This window comes from Raphanus sativus, unplaced genomic scaffold (genome assembly GCF_000801105.2).
Source record: "Raphanus sativus cultivar WK10039 unplaced genomic scaffold, ASM80110v3 Scaffold1143, whole genome shotgun sequence".
In the NCBI taxonomy this organism is placed as follows: domain Eukaryota; kingdom Viridiplantae; phylum Streptophyta; class Magnoliopsida; order Brassicales; family Brassicaceae; genus Raphanus; species Raphanus sativus.
The window spans coordinates 1-24947 of NW_026616456.1; the positions used below are offsets into that span (position 1 = coordinate 1).

The following is a 24947-nucleotide window of genomic DNA, read 5'->3' on the forward strand; positions in this document are numbered from 1 at the left end:
CATCTGGTAGCTTTCATAGATGAGAAACAGTCAGATTTACAGCCAAATCTATATAATTCTACAATAAATGATACGGTGAGTTTTATCTTTTTGGACACGTGTCGTATGTACAGGCTTCGAATTTCTAAGGTGGCGTCCTAGCTGTCGCAACAGGAATGAAGATACCATACTTTATAGTAATAGATAGTCTCATCATTATTCATCAATGTATGTCTAAATTAGCAAAACAAGTAAACAGGGGCTCGACTATTTTTTATGTTTAATGCATGTTTGGAGTAATGAATTTATGTAGGGAATTTGTAAAGAATTTGGAAGGATAAAGTTGGTTGCTTTTACGTTTATGCTTATAATAATTACAATAAACATGTTTAAGAGTAGCATATTACATCTTCGAGTGGCAATAATAAAAAGATGAATTATCGGTGGACAATTTATATGCATACCCTCACCAATCAAACGTTCAGATCATTTATTGGGGAAAATTATTCAAAAGAGCTACTAAATTACTTTCGTAAACCAACTTTTAGACCTCTCTTTTGTTTCTAATGTTTTTTTTTATTTTGCTTTTCAGGTTTGAAAGCATTCGTTTTAAAAAATCATCTTTTAAAACAAACAAAAAAAAGATAATAGCAATACCAAGTTACCAACTAGTCGATAACATTATGGAGTGGAGCGTAGACCTTTGAAACTTAAACTAAACTTTGAATCTATAGAACGGCTGTGTAAAAGTAAGAACGCAGAACTAAAAGAAGCATAATACATACGTAGAGAAACGTATGGATACTTACAAGAAGGCAAGACTCCATAGATGATATTTAGAAGAGACGACATGGTTTGGGAGCAACTCATCGGAGGTGGAAGCATGCTGATTCGGACCACGGAGAGAGTGATGATTGGAGGATTTAGCGGTTATGTCAAAGCAATTTGAAGCGTTAACGGTTGAGACTGAGAGATCGTCTCCTTCACAGCTTGCGTTTGAGTTATTATTGTGGTAAAACGTCGTCGAAAAGTTTGCATGATCAGTATGATGATGGTGTTGAACATCTTCCCACCATGATGAACTTGGAGTACGTTCTTCCCTTATCATTTTTTTTTCTTCAAGTTTTATTTTGTTGCCTTTTTTCGTTGTTGTTGGTTAAGAGTGTAGAGGATTTATGAGTTAGGGAATATAATGTACATTAAATATGATACGATCAGTGGTGGTGATGATATAATATGCGAGTGGGATATGTCCACTACCACTAAGATACACTTAATATTATATAGAGTTTTATAGAAACGTCCTTACGCACTGAAGATGTGTTATATATGCGTACGTACATTGAAGATGTATTCAACCTCTACATGAACTTGTCGCATTTCTGTAGGTTATTGGGCTCTTTCAGAGTTCAGACCGATCTTGAAATATATCACCAGTTAAAACTATATAGAAAAAACCACTTGAAGATGGTTAGTCATCAGATCAAAGAGTGTTGAAGAGTTCGAGATTGAAGACTCTAAGGGAAGGTTTAGTAGCTAAGTGTTAGCTAAGGGTTGGGAGACTCTTTATGAGTCAGCGGGTTTGTAACTCACTAAAGTAGCGACTGATGCACGTGTCCTCGTCTCACAACATAGGCTTAGTTTAGCACGTGTGTAAATGATCGGTATATAAGATCATTAGGTTATCTTGAGCTGACTTAGGTCTTCTGTTAGATCAGTCAAGATAGAGAGACGAGAGAGACGTCATCGTCGCGTGTAACGGAGCTCGCTTGTGTAGCTGTTTAGTGTGTTGCTGGTTCAATCCCAGCTCCGGTGAGGTATAGCGGCCACACCTCGTTAACGGTGTGGTGCGGTGAACACCGGGTCAACATATCGAGTGTCGTTAGTTCGTGTTCTTGATTCAAGGTTAAACAGAGAAGATCGGTGAGAAGAAGAAGATATCGGAGAGGTTATCTTCACACCACTATACCCACTTTAACCCCTTTCATTTTACTTTGGTCTATTTCAAGAGAGAAGAAACCACTATTTCAAGAGAGAAGAAACCACTATAACTGGTGAAACCACTATACCCACTATACCCACTTTGGTCTATTTCACATTACTTGGGTATAGTGGTTTCTTCCAAGAGAGAGATGAGACACTCTAATGAGATATATACCCACTTTATAGCTATATATAGCTATAAACCGCAACCCACATACTCCTAAGATACGCCTACACCACATCAAGAACTTATACATGTTTGCATTTTTAAATTTTCTTTTTGCTCAAGTATATAATTTCTTTTGCGTTAATTTGAGAGAAGCCAATTATTTGGCTGATTCCTTGCTACATTGGTTTTGACTAACTTTATTGCTTTGCTCTCCGGCTTTAATAAAGACTAGATTTTGATCCGCCCTTGAAAGGGCGGGTATTATTTTCACTTTTATGAGATATATTATTTGTTTATAATTATTGAATGTATTTATCTTAGTAAAATCTTCTTTATAATAAGTTTGACATATAGAGTCTCTCCGGTAAACTATGTATATTTTGGCTTTGTTTTATTCTCTCTCTAATAAATATATTTATTTGACTTGTTGTTAAAATAAATAATTTTAGAACGCAAATGTATAATGCCTTTATATTGATATTTTGTTTAAACAATTTGATATATTTTATATTAATTAAATATTTACATTGTAATTAATTTTTATACAAATAAACATATTTGTGTAGTTTGTTGTTAAAAAATAATATTGAATGCAAATGTACAGTACTTTTATATTGATTTTTTGTTATGTGCAGCCATTATTTTTTGTTCAAATATAAATCATTTTCAAATATTTTCGTTATTTGAATATTTTTAGTTTCCTATTAGTTTCCTATACATCAGAACAAAATTCATACAGATCCGGGGATTCCATTTGAAACTCACACATAAATTTATATCCAAACATGGCCTAACAACAAAACCAAAAAAATCTATTCCCGAAAAAATTGACCAGTACCTAAATGGGTACCCAAATATTTATTTCTAACGGATTTCGTAAACAAATAAAAAATATTTTTTGTGTTTGGCTAAATTAAGTGAAATATAAAATTTTATTCAGTAATATTTCTAAAATATTAATAATGATCAATATATGAATATAAATTTGTTTCAATAAGTTTTGGAATTGTAATTAATGAATTTAAATTGATTTGTAATGCAGTGGTAGAATATGTAAATAAAAAAAATACAAAAAGGAAGTACCTAAAAAGAAATATCAAAACCCAAAAAATATATACCCGAAAGAAATGACCCGTACCTAAATGGATACATGAATGTATATGCCTAACTGATTTTGTAAACAAATAGAAAATATTTTTATGTGTTTGGCTAAATGAAGTTAAATAGAAAATTTTTATTTACTAATATTTTTACAATATTAATAATGATCAATATATGAATATCGATTTGTTAGATAATTTTTGAAATTTTAATTAATTAATTTTAATTGATTTTAAATGCAATGGTAGAATCTATAAATAAAAAAACAACACAAAAAGGAAGTACTAAAAAGAAATTTCAAAACCCAAAAAATCTATACCCGAAGAAACGACTCGTACCTAAATGGGTATCCGAATGTTTTATGCCTAACTGATTTTGTAAAAAAATAAAAAAAATATTTTTTTATGTGTTCGGCTAAAATAAGTGAAATATTCTTTTTAATAGTAATTTTACATATTAATAATGATCAATATATGGAGACATCAATTTGTTTAGATAAGTTTGGAATTATAATTAATTAATTTAAATTGATTTTAAATGTACTGGTAAAATCTGTAAATAAAAAATTACAAAAAGGAAATACCTAATTTTTTATAAATGCAATGACTAAATGTGTAAATAAAAGGAAGTAAAAATACTGCTATCCATGTTTCCAAATAATTCTCATTTAATATTGTTATCCATGTTTCCAAACAAACCTCATTTTTAAACTGCAATTCATGTCTCCAAACACTCCGATTTTGTACTTCAACTTTAATAATATAGATAGATAGATAGATGTTGCCCAAAAGGTTAAACTTTTTGTTTCTGATTAATAACAGGTTTTCAGATTATGAAACTATAAATAGATAAATATTTTATTTATTCGTAAAATTAAGGAATTTGAGATGACATAAATAGATGAAGAAGAAAATGTCAGGCTGAGATTGAAAAAGTGATTTTAAGAGTCTAATACCATTGTTAAGAATTGTGATTCTCTTGATAAATAAGAAGGAACAAAAAAAAACAGGGCTAAGGAAGAAGGTATAGAGTGTGCAATAGGATTTAATTCTTGTACTTCTTTCTTTAGAACAATTCTTTTAAAAATTAGAATATGATGTCAAAATCTATTTTATTAAAACATAAGTATATTATCTATTGATAAATATTATGTTCAGTTATGTATTTCATTTATTTAAGAGATTATTCTATCAGGCGGGTCATCTAGTACTACTTAAGTTAACACAGATATGCAGATTTAATTCCATTACTTCTTGGGAAATTGCCAATAATACCATTTTCTAACTACCACTTTTCAATTATACACTAACCAACTATACCACTAGATTTTAATGGTCAAAATACCATTGTACCCTTAAATAATTAAACCTAGATTACTCTCCTTCTCCCCATCGACAGGTTTCTCTCGCCGGATGTATCATCTCCTATCGGTGACTGTGGAATCGCAATTGAGTAGGCCTCTCATTTCAGGTAACGATGAGTGAGGGACTCGGACTGCTCTCTTCGCCACTGGTGCTTTTGGTCTATGGTACGCCTTCGAGTAGAGGGTTTGACTTGTCTGGCTCAGGCGTTCCCACAACTCTCTCGCAAGTTCACCCACACACTCACACATTCTGTGCATCTTTTTAGCTCTCAAGAACCCTTAAACATCTGTTTCTCTCTGTGAGAATCAACCGATGTCGGCTTCATGTGCTGTAACACCGTCTGTTAGAACAGAACTATTCAGCTCATTATCTAAAAGACCCACCTTTCCTGCTCAAACTCGTCGACCAAGTAAGTTCTCTCCACCCTTTTCCATCAGATTCTCTTTAGATTAAGCTTTGAATCTCATTAAAAGTTTTGATCTTTTTGCAATGAAGGGAACAAATGTGAAATCAGCAGAAGGGGTTTTGCAGTGAGAGGGATTGTTGCTTCTGGAGTTTCAGTCATGGGCACTCCTCCTTCACCATCATCAGCTGCTTCTCAGCTAATTCAAGGTTTGAATCTTGAAGCTTTATTATTTAAAAGATTGTGGTTCTTTGGCTTCTCTGTTTAATTGGATGATGATTCTTTATTTAGGTGGGGATAGATCAGCTTTTAAGCCAGAAGGATATAACTTTTGGGAATGGAGAGGTCACAAGATTCATTATGTGGTTCAAGGAGAAGGCTTGCCTCTTGTTCTTATTCATGGCTTTGGTGCTTCTGTCTTTCACTGGAGGTAACATACTAACATCTAAATCATTTAGATTATGATTCTCTCTTGAGTTGGGGACACTGAGACTGCAATTGTAATAGGTATAACATTCCTGAACTGGCTAAGAAGTACAAAGTGTACGCCTTGGACTTACTCGGTTTCGGATGGAGTGACAAAGCTCTCATAGAGTATGATGCAATGGTTTGGACAGATCAAGTTATTGACTTTATCAAAGAGATTGTCAAAGAGCCAGGCTGTTGTGGTTGGAAACAGGTAACTCTCTATCGCTCTTTTTTTGGTAAAATCCGTAACTGAAACGAACTTTTTTCTGCACAGCCTAGGGGGATTCACAGCTTTGTCAGTTGCGGTGGGATTACCAGAGCAAGTCACAGGAGTTGTGCTTCTTAACTCTGCAGGACAGTTTGCATCCGAGAGTAGAAAGCAAGAGGAAGCTGAGGAAACCTCCTCGTTAACCAAGTCTGTAGTTAAGCCACTCAAAGAGATCTTCCAACGTGTGGTTCTTGGGTTCTTGATCTGAGTAGGCGCTTGGAGATGAGCCGGAGCTCCGGTAATGTGACGGGGTGACTCGACTCGACGCGTTGCTGAAGAAGAGAGGGGACACTGAGTCGTGGACCGCTCTTTCTCAGTATCTCCTTCAGTGTATCTGTGGAAGCGACTGAGGACAGGAGCCTCGTGCTGAAGAAACTCGTCTTCGCAACCAGGCGAATCCTGATGTACATTGCACCTCTGGATGTTGCAGATGTGATGGTTTATAGATCATTTGTAATGGTTTCTAAGTTATTTATAATGGTTTATATATACTCTGGTCTGGATGATCTTGTAGCTTTACTAAAGCTTCTGGTTTTGCACGCTTCTTTTTTTTGTAAAGCAGTTGTGCGTGAAAGAGAAAGCGGATTAAGTCTCTAGTATCTTCGTAATGATTTGTCTCAACAGATATTTTAGAGAGCATTATTAGTTATGCTATGGTGTTTAAATGAGCAAGAATCCCCGAGAAGTACTTCCACAAAACAGTATATTAACTATTCTATGGTGTTTATAAAACCTTATAAATATTTATATATATTCTTATAACTGATTTATAAACCTTTATAAATAGTTTATATACATTCTTAGAAATGATTTATAAACACGGATTTGAACTTAGAATTATTGACTAGAGAAATGACCTGTTATAATGCAGCTAAGTAACTGAGACTACTCTTTTTACTACATTTTGTTTCTTGTAATAGACTATGAGTATGCATTGAGACTTTTACAGAATTTTTCTCACATGGGATGATACAAAAGTATATGTTTTGCAAAGTTTTTTTGCGTTCATGGTCTTTTTGAGTGATTTTTAAAAAATCAGCTTATAAGTCATTATAAATCAGTTTATAAACCTTTATAAATTTCTTCATAAACACTTATCATTCAGTTGACAAAAAAATTCCTGAAAACAATTTATAAACTCTTATAAATCAGTTTAAAACTTTCATAAATGATTTCTGAATTCCTTATACTCATTCTATCTAGCATTCCTCACAAGAAATCTCAAGTTACACACATTTATATGTTTTTATAGATATATGCGATCAACTCTTGTTTAAAAACTTGGAACAAATTGATTTTTTAGCAAATAACTGTATGATTGATGTTGTAGAGAGAAACTCACACACATTAAGACTGAATTGAACAACATTTAAAGAGTTTACGAAGTCGGTTGTTTAGAACATATTCGTATAAATTGTTTTTATAAACTCTTATAAATTATTTACATACCTTTTAAAACCCTATAAAATTATTTTATCAACTCTTATAACTTGTTTAATAAGTCTTTCTAAATGGTTATAGACTCTTATAAATGATTTAAGAGATTTTCTAAGTAATTCATAAACCAATAAACCTTATGAATTGTATACATACCCCTTATAAATAGTTTATAAACTTTCATAACGTTTTTATAAACAGTTATAAATGGTTTATAGACTTTATTAATTGTTTTATATAAACCTTTATAAATGGATTAGAGACTCTTTAAAATAATTTATAAACTTTTATAAATAGATTATAAGCTCTACCAATTGTTTTATGAACTATTATAAATGATTTATGAGTCTATACAAATCTCTAATTTATAAATTTATAAACACTTCACATGGCTTTAAATAAAGTTTACAAATGATTTACAAGTTCTTATTAATTATTTATATATCCTTATAAACCCTTATAAATTATTTTAGAAACTCTTATAAATTGTTTTTATAAGTCTTTATAAATTTTTATAGACTCTTATAAATGATCTAAGAGACTTTATAATTGATTCCTACACTTTTAAACCTTATAAATTGTATACATACCCCTTATAAATTGTTTATAAACTTTCATAGCATTTTTTATAAATGGTTTATAAACTTTATTAATTATTTTATAAACCTTTATAAATGGAATAGAAACTTTTACAAATAATTTATAAACCTTTATAATAGACTTATAAACTACTGTTTTATAAACTTTTATAAATAATTTATAAACTCTTGTTTGCTCTTCAAGCACTGACGCCTTGGGACAGATTCTTCGAAACATAGGCTGCTTTGGTTCTTTGATCTTTCTTCTCCATAACTTTGTAGACCCATTTCACGAGCTTCAAGTTGGAAGTTGAGGGACAGGGGGAGCTGTAAAGTAGGTGAAAATGAAGAAGCCAATAACCATGTTTATGACAATCCCACCTTTAAAAAGAGAAAGTTTCAAATGTTAAAAAATAGGCTCTGATGATGATGAACAGATGAGTTTGTTTTTGAGAGAAAGAACCTGAAGCTAAGCAAGATGTTAAGCGCCTAGAATAAGTTTCCTTCTTAGTAGGAAGCTCGTAGTTGACGAGAACTCGTGAGGAAAGAGAAGAGTCTCCAGATGAAAGCATGGGAAGACAAACATCAGTCACAACCAGCAGATGAGATTTATTTTCATCTTCTTCTTCTCTTGCTTCACTCTCTTCCAAACCTTCTTCTTCTACTGCAGAGTTAAGTTGCTGGTTCCAGTTGATTGTTGCTTGTCGAAATTTCTCCAAAACCATAGCTCGGTCCCTCTCTCCCAGATCACTGTACTGCACACAAGCAACAGACATCGAATGTGAACATAATCTAGAAGAGGAAGGAGAGTGTAACATAATCTACTGTTAAAACTGAACAAGTAAATGAGTCATCAAGAAGAGCATTTTGTTCTCAAATCAAGTATACATTAGATCTCCACGGATACAGAACACTAAGAATCCTATATATATAAAAATTAATCCAAACATAATGTAACATAATCTAATGCTGAAGCAAGCAAGTGACTAAACAACAAGAGTTTTCTCAAAATCAGGAACAGAACACTAAAGAATTCAATATCAAAAATGGGAAGAAACAACCTAATGACAAAATAAGCATTAATAGTTTGTTTTATACAATATTTTGTTCTCTCTCAGCCAAATCACTGTACTTGCAAATACAACATAGAGGTTGAATGTGCACATAGTGTAGAGGAAGTACACTGATCAGGATAAAGCAAAAGCAAGTGATTAAACAACAAGATTCTCTTTTTCGAATCAAAGAACATTAGATTCTCCAGAACACTAAAGAATACGAAATCAACAAGTTCAAAACCAAAACAATCAACAAGTTGAAGAAGAGAATAGTACCAAGGCAGCAAAGGAGATGAAAGGAAGAGTGGATAAGGAAGAGGAGAAGGCGTGGAGTTCGTCGCGAGAGCTGCAACAGACTACAATGGGAAGCCATGGACGACGACCTAGCACTCCTAGTAACTCCACCACTGTCTCCTGTGCGTTTTCGAGTTCATAATCTCAATTTCCGAGCGCTCCTTTAACTCTCTCTTTCTCTCTCACTTTTTCTCTCTAACGGCGCCCGCAAAATTAAACAGAGACCAGTACGTTTACGTGGCAAAGCTCGCCGAGCAAATGGAGCGTTACGAGGACATGGTACAGTTCACGGAGCAATTCGTCAAAGATGCCACTCCAAAAGAGCAGCTTACGGTGGAAGATCGAAACCTCCTTTCAATCGCGTACAAGAACGTGATCGGATTTCAAAGCGTCGCCGTGGTGGATCGGAAGAAAAAAGCTTTAGGGTTAGTTTAGTCATTGTAATTATATATATTAGGTATTTCTGAAAATGGCTATATACTAATGGTATACATAGAAAGTGGTATCACTAAAGTGGTACAAGTGAAATTTCCCCTTACTTCTTTCTTTAGAACAATTATTTTACTGTTTTCGTGTCCAATTATTATAAAAAGTAGACACATGATGCCAAAATACTACTTAAATTAACATGGATATGCTAATTAAATATACAAGCGTGATAATTGATCAATACGTTATTATCCTTTTTGTTTTGTAACCAAAAGTAAGGGGCAATTTGGATTATTAAATTTTATTTTGTAAGGTTTCAAATCACCGAACAAGGAAGCATCCACAGAGTTGCCTGACTTTTTGGGCTTGGAAAAAAAAAGTTCTGACCTTTTAAAATAACATTTTGTAAATTTGATACTAAGGAATAAGCGAACCTGTCAACTCAAAGAACAAAAGATTAGTCCTAAACCAACTGAACTAACTAATCTATTCTCAAATTGGTCTCTAAAATAAATTTAATTACACCGATATTGAACACCCATCTTTCAAAATTTACATATTTTGAAAATTTGATCTTTGTGCACCATTTGATTATCCAATATACTTTTTTTTTATAAAAGCAATAAACCCAAATTCTTATTTACATGCTTTGATTTGAAACTTGAGTATTACTTAATACTATTAACTAGAGTATTTTCATTGGGGGATGTTAATAAGAGTTCACACATATCCAAAAAGGAAAAATCAATATATTAATGTGCAGTTGGTGAACCTGTTTCATGAGAGTTCAGTTGGATGAAATGGTATCAACACTATTTGCAGGTTTCACTGACACGTGGAAGTCCGCGATTGATCGGTATATTAATATATTTTTTTTAGAAAAATCAAACGAAAAAATAAAAAACAAATATAATAGCTTTGGAAATCAAGAATCTACAAGTTTACCAATGGAAATGCTCTTAGGTCTTAATTACAATTTGGTGCTCGCTTGTTTTTCTTTGTTTTTGTTTTTGTTTTTTCTAACACTGATTTATTAAAAATAATTTAGAACATATTACATCACAAAAATATGACAAAATAATAATAAAAAAATAATGGTTTTTCTACACCAAAAGATAGCAACAACAAACATGATTGACGACATGTTTCTTTTTTTCTTTGCTAAAATGATTGACGACATGTTGGCAATGGTAAATTGATTATGTTTCAAAAATAAAATGAATTAGATGTTTTCTTTCCATCAATATATTCAGCAGACTTTTAAATTGATTATGTTTCAAAAATAAAATGAATTAGATGTTTTCTTTCCATCAATATTCAGCAAAAAATCCGAACTCGAAAAACCGAACCGAACCCGATCCGAAAATGTAGCACCGAACCCGAATCGAAATTGATTAAATATCCGAACGGATTCAAAATTTCGGTATTTAAAGAACCGAAACCGAACCCGATCCGAACCGAAATATTTAGGGTACCCGAATGTATCCGAAATAAATTTATATACTTAAATATATACATTATTTTTATATATAATGTATATTAAAAATATTAAAAATATATAAGATACCTTTAAGTTTTCCAAAATACTCAAAAAATATATGCAAATAGTCAAAAGTAAATGTTTAAAATAGCTAAAGTATACTGAAAACACCAAAATAGTTAAATATCTATTGATTCTTTATCCAAATATTCAAAGAAAACCAATTTATATGTTAAATTAAGGTATTTTGACATATATGTTATGAAAATTTATATGTAATATATTATCTTTTTTTATAGATTTTGAAAATTTAAAGTATATAATGAATTTTGAAAATTTAAAAACATTTTAAATGGGTTATCCGAACCCGAACCGAACCCGCAAAGATCCGAACCGAACCCGAACCGAAATTTAGAAATATCCGAATGGGGCTGAAATCTTTGACCCCGAAAACCCGAAACCCGAATGGACTGAACCGAAACCCGAACGCCCAGCCCTAGGTTTAGGGTTCAGATAGGTTAAGAGGGATTAGCCCCAAATATAGAATTGCTAAGTTGTGATATTCATCTTAATTTTTTTTCTTAATGCTTGTTTAGGAGTAATTAACAGGAACTTGATTATAGATTTATTATGTGACTTGTCTTCTCTGAGCTAGGATTGATAGATACAACGAGAGCTGGTTTAGAAACCGTAGTGAACTTGTAATAAACCTGTGCTAAAAGCTTACTAGAAGCGTATCGATCGATTCTCCTATAGAGATATCGATAGACACGAAGAAAGGCATATTGGTCGATTCACCTATAAAGACATTTATCGATGCTTTCCTAGAAATCAACAACGTGAGTTGGAGAATCTTTGATCTAGTAATAGATAACCTAGAATACGAGAGTTGATCGGTTATTCTTATAGTTGAGTTCTATAATATCATGCTTTAGTCTCTATATCATTATAATCCTGACTTCCTAGAAGCGTATCGATCGATTATAGATTTCTTATGTGACTTGTCTTCTCTGAGCTAGGATTGATCGATACAGCGAGAGCTGGTTTAGAAATCCTAGTGAACTTGTAATTAACCCACGCTAAAAGCTTACTAGAAGCGTATCTGTCAATTCTTTTATAGTGATATCGATCGACACGACGAAAGGCATATAAATGAAGATTTTCCTATAGAGACATTGATTGATGCTTTCCTAGAAATCAACAATGTGAGTTGGAGAATCTTGGATATATTAATAGATAACATAGAATATGATAGTTGATCGATTATTCTTATAGTTGAATTCTATAATATCATGCTTTAGTCTCTATATCATTATAATCCTCACTTCCTGAATAGAAACCCTAGATCTAGCAAACCATCATTCCATCAAACAACTCTCTGCCAAGCTAAACAATTGTCTTGTTCAACTTGTTTGCTGCTTTGTTTATTGCTCTATGTATTTGTTGTCTTATAATCTATTAGCCTAGCTTAATCATAAAATGTTTAGATCTAGTATGTGCCCTAGCTCCTTCTGAATTTGATCCCTAAGTGCTACAACTAGACCTCTTATTTGAGAGAGTATAAATTACTCATTAGGGTAATTTGAGTGATATCAATCACATAAGCATATTATACTATATCCTAGTATAGTAATCAAATTCATCTATCCAGAAACATAACAAATCTTATTCGACAATCATTTTTTACATAAATAAAAGTGCAGGCTTTACCTTGGGAATATCGATCAACAGACAATTGAATTCTTACTCAAACAAGTTTCTGAACACACAGGTAGTCTTCTCTGATCCCTTTCTTCCCTCTTTTTCTCTATTCTCTGAATTTTTATTATATTCAATTTCAATGAGTTTCGATGCTGATACACTCCATCTTGTTCATCTTATTGACTTGTCTACTTTTGTAGCTCTATTTTTTGACAAAGTGTAGCGAATAATGGGGTCACATGTAATTTACCTATTCCTCGTTTCCTCAGTGTGGGATCATTCCTGGCAGACTTAGAATAATGGGGTAAAAGGTAATTTACCTATCCCTCTGCCTCTTCTAGGAAATCATTTCAATCTTTTATATCTTAAGATGCCGAAGAGAGAGACTTTGTATTGTATTTTTCTAATATATATTGAAAACATTTTTTCATAATAGTTATTGGAAAATATTTTAGTAATGTATATAAAGTTTAAATTTTGTTTTATGATTATTTTAGACAAAATATGTTTTTAGGTAATTAGATTGGACTAGTTTTTTGTATATTTTAAAGCTGTCCGATATAGATAGTTTCTCGTAATATAATGGACTTCCAATTTTTTTTAATAACATAAGCCCATTACTTTTTTTCTTAATATATTGTTATCCATGTTTCCAAATAACATTATATTATTTTCTATAATCATATCCATGTTTCTAAACAATTCTCAAATGTACTTCAGTTTTAATAATATAAATATGTGAAATATGAAAACGGTAATTTAAGTTGGTGTTTGAAATGGGTCTTTGTATTGTATTTTTCTTATATATATTGAAAACATTTTTTCACAATGGTTATTGGAAAATATTTTAGTAGTGTATATAAAGTTTAAATTTTGTTTTTATGATTATTTTAGACTAATAGTTTTTAGGTAATTAGATTGGACCATTTTTCGTATATTTTAAAGCTGGCCGAGATATATAGTTTCTCATAATATAATGATTTCCATTTTTTCTTAATAACATAAGCCCATTATTTTTTTCTTAATATACAACTGTCCATGTTTCCAAACAACATTATAGTCTTATTTATAATGCTATTCATGTTTACAAACAATTCTCAAAGGTACTTCCATTTTAATAATATAAATTTTTTTTTATACTGTTATCCATGTTTCCAAACAATTCTCAAATGTACTTCATTTTTAATAATATAGATAAGATAATATTTAAATATTAACTTTAAAAAGTATTTATAGAAGCCTAAAAATGAGCTGAGTCAACCTAACAAACCCAAATTGACCCATAAAAAGTTGGGTCTTTTCGTCTGTGGCGACTTGATCATCCCGCTACAGGTAGGTCGGTACAACAGTTAGTGGTGTGGGGCTCTTTTGGAAATCATAGCGACCTCGCTACAGGTAGGTCGGTACAACAGTTAGTGGTGTGGGACTATCACTAAGCACATCGCTAGGAGAACTCAAAGAACATCCTAGCGACTTGATGAAATCGCTACGGCTATGGTCGCTACATGGTTGATATGCATCCAGTACATAGATCATAACTTCTTCAATAAATCTCCAAATGACTTGAAACCACATCCATTAGAAAGATAACTCAATTTTCCATGTTATCCCAAAATATGAGTTTCAGAAGATATATTTAAGACCTTCATCTATGTTTATATTTAATCTTTTTGACTCAAAACCCCTCAAATGCCTTCAAATTCACTAACAAGTATCTCCAACACCTGACATAGACATATGCAATGCAACAAAAATATGCCTAAATGCATCTCTAAATGATCAGTATATACATTAAATGGTAGTTAAAATCATACAAATTCATAAGATATCAACTTCCCCAAATTTGTCATTTCCTGTTGTCAAGAAATTATTGACCATTTCCACTATATCCTTTTTGATAATATGCCATGAATGTTGGAAAAAGAGTGTCGTCATTCCATCCGGGCCCGGCGCTTTTTCTGGATGCATCATGAACAGAGCTTGCTGCACCTCTTCCTCTGTAGCTATCCTTATTAGCCTTTGATTCGTTTGCTGAGATATGGTTGGTTTAATTTCAGCCAGAAAATCATCAAATTCGCTAGGCGACGTAGTAGTAAAAAGATCATCAAAATAATCCACGGCAACCTTGTCGATCCCTTCATCCTTAACCACCCAATTTCCATTTGTATCATATAACCCTACCAGCCGATTACGAGTTCTTCGCTGTTTTGTCAAGGCATGAAAGAATTTTGTGCTGCGATCTCCCGCCGTATTCCATGTATTCCTACTTTTCTGCTGCCAATATTCCTCCTCGTCTTTATAAGCCTCTTGAAGTTTCCGAGACACTTCCAAAATATCCTCTTGAGATCGATTATCATCGGTCTGTACCTCCTCCAACGCTTGTTGTAATTCTGCGATTTTCTCTTTTCCATATGGTGGGTTATTCTTACGCCAAGTTGAAAGTTCATGTCGACAATTTGTAATCTTTGACACGACATCTCCCACATTGCCAGTTGTATTCCTCCTTTCCTTTGTCCAGCCTCTGGCAATGGATTCCAAAAAGCCATCCTTTCCTATCCATCTTTTGTCAAATCTGAATTGTCCCTTCCGTCTGGTAACTTTGTCCTCTAGAAAAGCCACTATTGGTCGATGGTCCGACCCCACCATTTTCAAATATTCTGTATACGATTGTGGAAACATTGTGTGCCATTCTTCGTTTGCTAAAGCTCTATCCAAACGACATCGAATCATTGTCGCTTTTCCGTTTACTTTCCTCCTTCCTTGCCAAGATAATTTGTTTCCTTTCGCCTGGAATTCCAATAGTCCACTATTTCGGATCATATTATTAAATGATACAAAAGTGTCTGAGTTCCGTAACGGGCCGCCTTCTTTTTCATGGTTCCCAATGATTTCATTTAAATCTCCAATAATAAACCAGGGATCGTCTCGTGCAATGCCATATCTAGTTAGCCTCTCCCAGACTTGATCTCTCAGTTTCTTAACTGGCTCCCCATATACAAATGTCATAAATATTTTCTTTCCCAGAGCCTCTACCTGGACATCTATCATCCTATTACTAGAGTATAATACATTTACTTGATACTCATTATTGTAATACAGTGCTAGCCCTCCGCTTGTTCCATTTGGGTCTACCGTTATTATATTATCATATCCAAAATGCGATTGGAATCCTTGAACAAAGGCAAAATCTTGCTTTGTTTCTGATAAAAAAAACAAAATCTGGTTTATATTGATGCCATATCTTGCGGAGATAACTAATTGTCCACTTACTTCCCATACCTCTACAATTCCAGCTGAGTACCTTCATAAAAAATTTTTTTAAGCACGCTCATTGGAGCCATTAACAATTGGACTTGATGGGGCCCGACATGTTCAGCTAATTGTCGACATTGTCTTATGATCAATGAGAGGCTGATGATCATATGTTTTCTACCGAGACTATCTTGTATCCACCCAAGATGCATTACCGTTTTAATATCGTGAAGTAGTCCCCCGTTCCACATCCCATTCTCAGACCAAAGTCTCCGACCGAAGACTAAATTCTCATGTAGAAAAGGTTCAAATGATTCAACAAGCATTAAGAATTCAAAGGTATCAAATACTAAATTACATCCGATAAAATGAGGCCACCACCCAAACACCTTGCACGTCTGAATGTATATTTGCCTTATCCTCTTCGTCACCCTCCTAGACATCTTTTTGACCATAACTAAGAAGCATCGGATCTTTTTTAAAACCAAGGGGATCTTATTGAGTCTCGGGCTTGTATACACCGAAGCTCTAAGAAAATTCCTCCGTTGACTGTGATGAGTTTGGTTTAATGAGACCAAAGTTAACATCTTACATAGTACACTCTCCACGAGTTTTGTAACATAATCCCGGAAAGACCAAAGCAAATAAAGTGGCCAAATAAATATTACTCCAGTATAATGACAACCCATTTTGAACCAGACGTTTTCCATATTAGAAATACTTTCACCGAGCTTAAAGGCCGATAAAGTATACTGGACTCTGCTTAGCAGCCGTTTATAAATCCGGAGCAGAGACAAAATAAAATCACATTCCAACGAGAACTCCAAAAAAACCAGTTTATTCATTATGTAGACATAAACAAGAAAGGAGCCTACAAACCCATAAGATGTAACCATCCTAAAACACAAAACAAACTCACGAGATATCCAAATCAAACAACTATTGTTCAAAGAACTTATTAAACCACCTCCTACCACAGAAACCACATCCTGAAATAATAAGTAAAATTTGAAAAAAAACTTGATCCATAAAACTAGTTCTTATGAGTATCGGGAGGTAGGTTTGAGGCAACCTGACTCTCCATTGGATTCTTGTTCTCCCCTACTCGAGTACCTAGTTTAGCCGGAGCTCTCTTACGAGGAGAGGCTAAAGCCTTTGCAATACACAACTTGTTGCTCGCTGCAGTATTGGTTGGAGGCTGCAATAATGATATTTCTTTAAATCAATATTTTTCTAACTTCCTAACTTACTTGGGCCGCTAACTGACTAACCGATTCAGCCTGCTTTTGTTCCGAAAAAAATTGGTCTAGTCAGTTTGATCATGCTTCGTATACGGGCATGTCCATGACCAGTCTATTATGTTTTGAATGCGGATCACTCATGTACACTCCATCCATTTGAGATCTCTGATGACTAATAAAGTTTATATAAAGAATATGGCTAAAGATACTTGAAGCTTATATATTTCTTAGAGAAAAATACATATTACATACAATGCAAAACACAAACAAACTTACTAAGACATGGGAACTATTTTTCTTTGCTTTTCAAATCTTGTTTTATTTAAGTTTAACCTAGTTATTATTAGTATGAATTTGGAGGCAAATGTCCTTCACTCATTTGGATATTTTGTTTAGCCTTTCAACAACATATAAAAAACTGCATTAACCCCTCCTTTTGTGATTTCTCTGAGGCCTCCACCCGACACTTCTCCGGCAATTCATCGGCTGTCGAAACTTTTTTTCCCTCTTGCCATTGGCAAAAAATATTGTCCAGTCCTCAAGAGATTGTCTCAAATCCTTGACCTTGTTACTCTGTCCAATGCAACAATTTCCATGCAGTACGCTTACTTTGGTAATATCCCAGTTTGGTTGGCAGAAACTACCAACGTCGACTGTATCTATAAACCTCATGTCGAGCCCGATTTTTTTAATGTATTTATCGCTTCTGATATAGTTAAGCACGTCTTGATCGTGTTTGCCGGGAAACCTTAGTCTGGACTTATACCAATATTTGTATAACTTGACTGTTCTGTGGTTCGCAGTCACAAATATGAATCCGCCATTGACTTCATTGTGCTGCCTGTCGCTGAAATTTCCATTAAAGAATAGATTGCAAGCTGACTGAAAGTCGACATCCGCAGCTAATCGAGAAAATGGATCACGAAGCCAAATTGTATCCATGTCCTATATTGTATACAAACATTTGGCAAACTATTTTTTTAACATTTAGCAAACTAGAAAGCCTTTTCAAAAAAAAACATTTGGCAAAATATATTAAAAATGACAGAATTAATTCAGATTTAAGATATTCTTTTGAAGATAAATCGTTAGAGTGATCGAGATGAATCAAATTAAACCAAACTAAAATACTCTTAGATCAAAAACAAACCCAGATCTGCTTTATTTTGTTTAAATATTTTTTTTTATTTAAAAATTATTTATCATGTGTTGACATAATATTATTTTTTCTCATCCAAAACCATACAGATAAATTTCTTTTTAAAATAAAAAATGGCTTAACCATACTGATGTTGCCAAACCTAATCAAATTAGAAAATTTTAAATTTTTATTGGTTTTCAAACTGACTTTATACCGGAATGTCCATCTCCAAATAATTAAAGATACAAGCTTAGAGAGGTACCGTGAAAAGGAAGTTATATCCAAGCTTAAGCAAAGAACGCAAGAACTTGATTCGACGCCACATCATCTTGACATATTCTCCTACCATGTACCGCTTCTCGCCGGAGAAATCAACTCCGGCAGTCCTTAGCAAGATGCAACGGCGAGGCAAGACATCCAAGCACCGTGAGTACGATTTATCGTCCAAACACATCACCACGATGTGGGGTAGTAGCCTATTAGTTCCATTGCCTATTCGAAAGCTCTCAAGAAACACATCAAACGTCGAATTTGGCTCCGCCCAGGCCTGGTTCATCAATGTCACTATTACCGTCTTCTTGTCCTTCATCGATGCTTCCTTTAAGATTTCCTCCAAATTTTTCCTATCTTCTGCCTCAATCTATCAACCAAATAAAAAATATAGAGTAATAAATATGGTTTGTTGAACTACTAACTTGTATCACAGTACTATATTTATGTTCTTATTATTTTCTGATGACCGGTTGAAATGCTAAAGTATCATTGCAATTGAATAGTATTCTAAATTTATATATTAGTAGTATTACTAACTTATTTTATTTATATATCTCGTCATTAAAATAAAAAATGAGATACACTACTAAAATATTCATATAGTATGATTTAGATAAGTGAATAGATTACTAACGCTATCAATGTTGTTGTTTTCTTGTTTGGCTGCCACCACTGGCACCACAGAGGCAGGAAAGTTTGGAACAAGTGATGCCGAATGGTAGACAACTGCATACAGAAAAACTGTCAAAACTAATAGAGAAACAGCCCATTTAAATTCTCTCCACTTTGTTTGAAGTTGTCGCAGCATCTGTTTCAGCGTCTGTTTATTGAGAGTGTTGATGGTGGTGCTAAAGCTGGCCGCCATTTTCTTTAAGAGGATCATATTTTATCTAGTCTTAAGTAAAATCTCTATATCATAGTGTTACTAATATGTGATGCATGTGTGTTGTTTTGTAACATGCTCAGTCATTAATGTCGTGTTAAATATCGCTATATCTACTCTAGAAGTAGAAACAAATCGACTGTCAAAAAGTCATAGTTGGACTATTGATTACAAACTTAGAAAAATATCTTAAATACAACTGTATATGATATATTTCTTTTTTTTTTGAATGAAGTAATGATATATTTCTAATAAAAAGCACTTTAGATCTCCTCTATTAAAAGATAAGTAGAAATAAATCTACTATTAAGAAATCATAGTTGGACTATTAATTAGAAACTTATAAAGATATTTTAAATATAGTTGTGTATAATATATTTCTTTTTTTTTGAATGAAGTATATTATATATTTCTAATAAAAAGCATTTTACGTCTAAATAATAATTAGAATATATTTAGATATTGTTAAGATATTTTGACAGATTTCAATAACTGAAATATTTAAAATCTTACAAAACAATATAGTTAAAATTCATTATTTATAAAAGATGATCTCATTCAAGTCGGCCATATATTAAAATGAGGCTGCTCTTGATTGATCAAGTTGTATTAAATTAGAGAATAACACTAAAATATTTACAACTTAATCATAAAACTTTGAAATATAAACATTAATATTTCTATGAAAAATAACATGTGCAGATGCTTGAGTCAGAACCTAATAGAGATTAAATCCCTGATTGTTTGCTTTTACGTTGTAACTTCTACGAAGAGTGACTTACGTTGTAAATCTTATATTTAAAATATTTTTAGTTAAATATTTATAAAATGAAAACAAATATTTCACAGCCATGCAGATCAAAATCTTTTTACACATAAAAAATCTGACCAACATTCAAGAGGCTTTCCTGAGGAACATTGAAGATAGCACTATTTTCTCTACAAATTTTCCTAAGAAACGCATACACATAATCAATTGCTATTCTCTTGTAGAACCTCGCTTCCCTTCTTGCTCGAATCACTGTGTTCCCCATTATGTGCACCACTCCTGCGTCTCTGCACCCATTTATGAACTCCAGCTCGTCCCCTCCTCCACTCATCTGGCTTGACCCGGTCACCGTGTGGCTCGTCCGTTTGGTTACCCCCACAGGAGGTGCCATAACAGACTCTACAGAACCAAATGTATCAAAAGTGGTAAAGTTCATACTCTCATTCCCGTCTCTGTGCTGTTTCTGGCTTCCACAGATGCTGTAATCGTCTGAGTCAGAGCAGCCTTCCATCATGGACTCAAGACGGATGAAGAGGAAGAGGCTTTCAAAGAGCCGTTTCTCAAAGTTGTCGTCCTTCTTATGCAAGTCTCTGTATCCATACCTCGCCACGCAGCGGAACATGTGGAAGTTCTTCGGTCCGATTCTTTTCACAAGGAACCGTTCTTCATCAGGGACAGTGTAGACAGGAAGGTTCTTGACGCACACAAAGACCACAACGGAGTGAATAGCCGGCAAGTTTGTGATGAAATGAGAGAAGATGTGAGGGACACCGCTAGCTAACTCGGTGTAAACAAGACCAATCCCGGGAACACGGACAAGACCAAGGCTAGGTCCTAGTCCGAGAATCCAAGCCATGGAGACTTTACTATGCATTTCGAACTCATACCTCTTGAGCGTTCCGTAATGCCAGACGTACATGACGATGAGAAACGCTGCTGCGATGACGAGTGGGACCCACCCGCCTTGGTTAACCTTGAAGAGCACGGCTGAGAAGTAAGTGCACTCAACTACGAGTGATAGAAGGGTGAAGGAGAGGACTAGAACCCAATGGCATCTCCAGACGAGTATCATGATCAGCATCATGAGAAGCGTTGTGACCAGCATGACGATCACAACGGCTGTCCCGTAAGCGTTTCCTATCTGGTTCTGGTTCTTGAATCCAGCTGTAACTGCTATGCAGAGGATCATGAGGATCCAGTTGATGTCCGGAACGTATATCTGACCTAGAAACTTCCTTGAAGTGTGCACCACTTTAACTCTAGGGAAGCATCCGTGTGCGAGAGCTTGCTTTATCAACGAGAAGGTCGCTGATATTGTGGCTTGGCTTGCTACTATTGCAGCAAAGGTTGCAATCACAAACATTGGCCAATACACACTCTCTGCAACGAAACAGAGTCATGTTAACTTACTGTCCAGAGACATCCATTTGATAAAAATAAAAACTGATCAAAAGATGTAACAAACTTGGGATGGATTGATAAAATGCGTCTTCGACATGATGTGGATACTTCCTAAGATACGCAGCTTGTCCGCTATACGCCAAAAGGAGGCAAGGGAAAACAATTACAGTAAATGCAATCTGTACTGCTGCGACTGGGAAGTGAGATAGATCCGCAAAGAGTGCTTCAATCCCTGAGAATTTATAACCAATGAGCAAACAAAGAAAGGGTGTAATCAACTAATCATATAAGATCAATAAACTACCTGTGATACTAAGCATGATGCCTCCAAGAGAGGTCCAACGATCTTGACCACCTCTTTTGAAATACCGATAGATATAAACAGGGGAGAAAGCTTTCAAAACGCTCGGGTCATGTTTCCATACGTTGTACATACCGATACTCGCTATAAAGAGAAACCAGAGGAACACAACAGGCGCAAAAAGCCACCCGACCCTGTCTGTTCCATAGTGCTGTACACTAAACAAGCTCACTAATATCACCACCGCCACAACAACAACAACACCATTGTTTATATGAGGAAGGTTTACTCTCAGCCCACCCGCAGCAGATAGAACTGTAACAAAAATTTTAAAAAGACAATGAATTAAAATACTCTCTGTGGAGTGTTAAAATATTTGCATTTACCAGAAATGGCGGGAGTAAGGATCCCATCGCCGATGACCATGCAGGTACCAACGAGTACGAGAATGAGTAGAGAGTTTTTCCTAGAGGGATTTTTCTCCAACCATCTCTTGGTCTGTGCTGCAAAAGAGTGTTCGTGAAACGTGGTGCGGCTATAAGTTGTGAGCTCTTCATCTGTACGGTGTTGGTTGGGGATAGTGTTCACTTTTGCATGTCTACATAGCAAAGAGTAGAGAGCAAATGTTCCACCTTGACCATTGTCATTGGCTTTGCATACAACGAAAACGTATTTGAGGAGAGGGATGAGTGTGAGGGAGTAAATGATTAGGGAGAGAGCTCCGATGATATCCTCAGGGTCTTTGATCCCGTGAGGAAATGTGTTGTAGAAAACGTAGAGAGGAGAGGTTCCTAAGTCTCCGTAAACAACGCCTAGACTCTGGAATGAAAGCTGAAGAAGCAGAATCGCTGAGAATTTCTGCAAGCAATTAAAGAAGAAAAAAAAAAACTTTTCTTCAGTAAAAAAAAGAGACCAATGCAGGGAAGCAACGATCTGAAGAGAAAACCAAAAAAAAAAATTGAACCTTTTCTTTGTACATGTTTCTGAGGCGACCAGCTTCTTCATCCATAGGCTGATCAAGTTGCTGGTCCAAATCCCACATGCTTCCTCTCTCATCACTCTCTTCACTTATCTCACCACCCGTTGATGCTTCTACTCCTCTTGCCGCCATTTTTGCTAGTCTTTTTTTTTAAGTCAAAGTAAAAATCTTGTCTTTGATTCTATAAACACACAAAACCCTTTTTTTCTATAAACCCAGAACCTTAAATCTCTAAATCCTCAAGCCCAGATATTCACCCTCCCCAGAAAAAAAAAACTGAAAATTTTCACACAGTCTCTTAAAAAGAGACCTAACTGAGCAAAAAATAATGCCGAAAATACCCCCTACAACAACTTATAGACAGACACAGACGAACGATTAAAGGATTATGAAAAAGATCAATTTTGTACTGAAAAAGCCAAAGAGTTTTATTTGTTTTTTTAGAGAGACGATCCAAAAACCCACCGAACTAATATCAATGGAGGAACATCAATGGAGGAAACAAACAACCGACCGAAACAGTTAGAAAATTTTCTCTGTAAGAAAAGAAAATGTTTTCCACGTTACGGAGCATTAACTCTGGTGGGTCCGATCCGATTCATGACCTGTGAGAGAATCAACTAACTCTAAACCCAAAGAAAATTCGCAGGAGAAACGGGGACGGTCGAAGAGAAATAAAAGTGTCCCTCTTTTCGCACTCGTTTCTTTTTGTTTCTCCCAGTTATTCATTCTTCTGGAGAGAGAGAGAGAGAGAGAGAGAGAGGATATACGATTACGACAGTGACGAGGCACGAACGGAATAAATAAATTAGACTTTAACTTGTTTTTTCTTGTCACCAATTAGCCTTTAACTTATAAGTTTTTTTTCTTTGTCAACTTTTTTTTTTATAACGTTTTAGATTTATTGATATCAAATCAATTAATCAATATAACATATTACATGAATCAGATATTACATCATACATGTTGTTAAAAGAATTTTAACAGAGATTGCAGTAACACGATGCTTCCTAACGCAGTCGTAGGACAGGCTGATTCGCTAGCTTTTCTCCATTTCATTCTTGGTCTTCTAAGATCTTTTTGTGGCTCTCAGTTCTCGTGAGTAAATGCCTTTTTCTTTAAAAAGATCATCGGATGCGATCCATCTGTTATATCGCAATCCATTCCAGACACTCCCGCTGCAGGAGATAACATGCTTTATTGTAACAATCCATGGCATTGAAATTCTTTTGCTTCGAAACCAATAACCCATCTATTCTCTTGTATTGCCTCGTCGATTCTCCACGAAAGTGTAATACCCGGATCCCAAATTCGCTGATCAGAAAACAACATAATTATATGGAAATTATGTTCGATCCCTTCCATTGGCTGGAATCGTTTAAAGTCATCGTGATCTGAAGGACACGGAGATACGCAGATGAATACAGACAAAACCCTATTCACCATAAATACACATTCCCAAAGGGAGAAATAACGCTCAAACCCAATCCAAATTGTAACCTTTTGTAAATCTCTAATAAAATAGAAAACGAAAACGGATGAGAGAATCATGGATATGGCTATCATAATCCAAGCCATCAGATAAAGGAAACCATAAAGAAAATTGGGTTGATGAAAGGAACTTTTTTAGGGATTTCCCCCAAATACAGAAGAGAAATTGATGAAGACATCAATGGTGGTGTTAAGAAATGCACAAGAAATAGAAAAAAATAAAAACAAACGACGGCCTAAGCCGTCGGAAACTGAATCAGATGCGTTGTGTTGCAGGAGTGGAAAGTCGCAAAACTTCGTCGCACTCAGAGCAGTTTTTGTTGAAAGTCTTCTTTGTCAACTTATAAGTTTGTTTTACATCCTTGTATTGGTAAACATTCTTTTAAGGACATGATTAACTCGATCTCTTAACCGGGGTTTTAATTCATGATTAGACATTTTCTTATTTTTTTATACTTTTCGATTACTTATATCTCTTATTTAAGAGACAGTTCTTAGCTTTTCTTA

The 24947-nt window shown here is 34.4% G+C and overlaps 3 protein-coding genes and 1 pseudogene across 3 annotated transcripts; 1 reads left to right on the top strand and 3 right to left on the bottom strand.

Moving 5' to 3' along the window:
- Window positions 1-784: 784 nt before the first annotated feature.
- LOC130503801 (uncharacterized protein At1g31060-like) lies at window positions 785-1087 on the bottom strand. Its single transcript, XM_056998363.1, has one exon. The coding sequence runs from the start codon at window positions 1085-1087 to the stop codon at window positions 785-787; it is 303 nt and encodes a 100-aa protein (XP_056854343.1).
- Window positions 1088-4896: 3809 nt separating this feature from the next.
- On the top strand, window positions 4897-5943 carry LOC130503803 (uncharacterized; annotated as a pseudogene).
- An 11682-nt stretch (window positions 5944-17625) lies between these two features.
- On the bottom strand, window positions 17626-19424 carry LOC130503802 (uncharacterized protein At4g15970-like). The gene is made up of 3 exons (XM_056998364.1): window positions 19251-19424; window positions 18606-18983; window positions 17626-18147 (listed from the first exon to the last, which is right to left on the bottom strand). Exons 1-3 carry the CDS (start codon window positions 19422-19424, stop codon window positions 17626-17628), a joined length of 1074 nt encoding a protein of 357 aa, XP_056854344.1.
- An 895-nt stretch (window positions 19425-20319) lies between these two features.
- LOC108823069 (potassium transporter 10) lies at window positions 20320-23682 on the bottom strand. Its single transcript, XM_018596298.2, has 5 exons — window positions 22935-23682; window positions 22357-22828; window positions 21974-22285; window positions 21734-21901; window positions 20320-21648 (listed from the first exon to the last, which is right to left on the bottom strand). Exons 1-5 carry the CDS (start codon window positions 23079-23081, stop codon window positions 20369-20371), a joined length of 2379 nt encoding a protein of 792 aa, XP_018451800.1. The 5' UTR covers window positions 23082-23682; the 3' UTR covers window positions 20320-20368.
- Between the last annotated feature and the right edge of the window lie 1265 nt (window positions 23683-24947).

Excerpts from the sequence above, each read along its gene's own strand:
- LOC130503802 (XM_056998364.1), bottom strand. The coding sequence starts at position 19,424 with ATGCTGCGACAACTTCAAACAAAGTGGAGAGAATTTAAATGGGCTGTT. Across the intron at positions 18,984-19,250 it reads AAAACAACAACATTGATAGC|ATTGAGGCAGAAGATAGGAA; the intron begins GTTAGTAATCTA and ends TTTGGTTGATAG. Across the intron at positions 18,148-18,605 it reads GATATAACTTCCTTTTCACG|GACATGGATACAATTTGGCT; the intron begins GTACCTCTCTAA and ends TATACAATATAG.
- LOC108823069 (XM_018596298.2), bottom strand. The coding sequence starts at position 23,081 with ATGGCGGCAAGAGGAGTAGAAGCATCAACGGGTGGTGAGATAAGTGAA. Across the intron at positions 22,829-22,934 it reads GAAACATGTACAAAGAAAAG|AAATTCTCAGCGATTCTGCT; the intron begins GTTCAATTTTTT and ends AATTGCTTGCAG. Across the intron at positions 21,649-21,733 it reads ATTTTATCAATCCATCCCAA|AGAGTGTGTATTGGCCAATG; the intron begins GTTTGTTACATC and ends GTTTCGTTGCAG.
- LOC130503801 (XM_056998363.1), bottom strand. The coding sequence starts at position 1,087 with ATGATAAGGGAAGAACGTACTCCAAGTTCATCATGGTGGGAAGATGTT.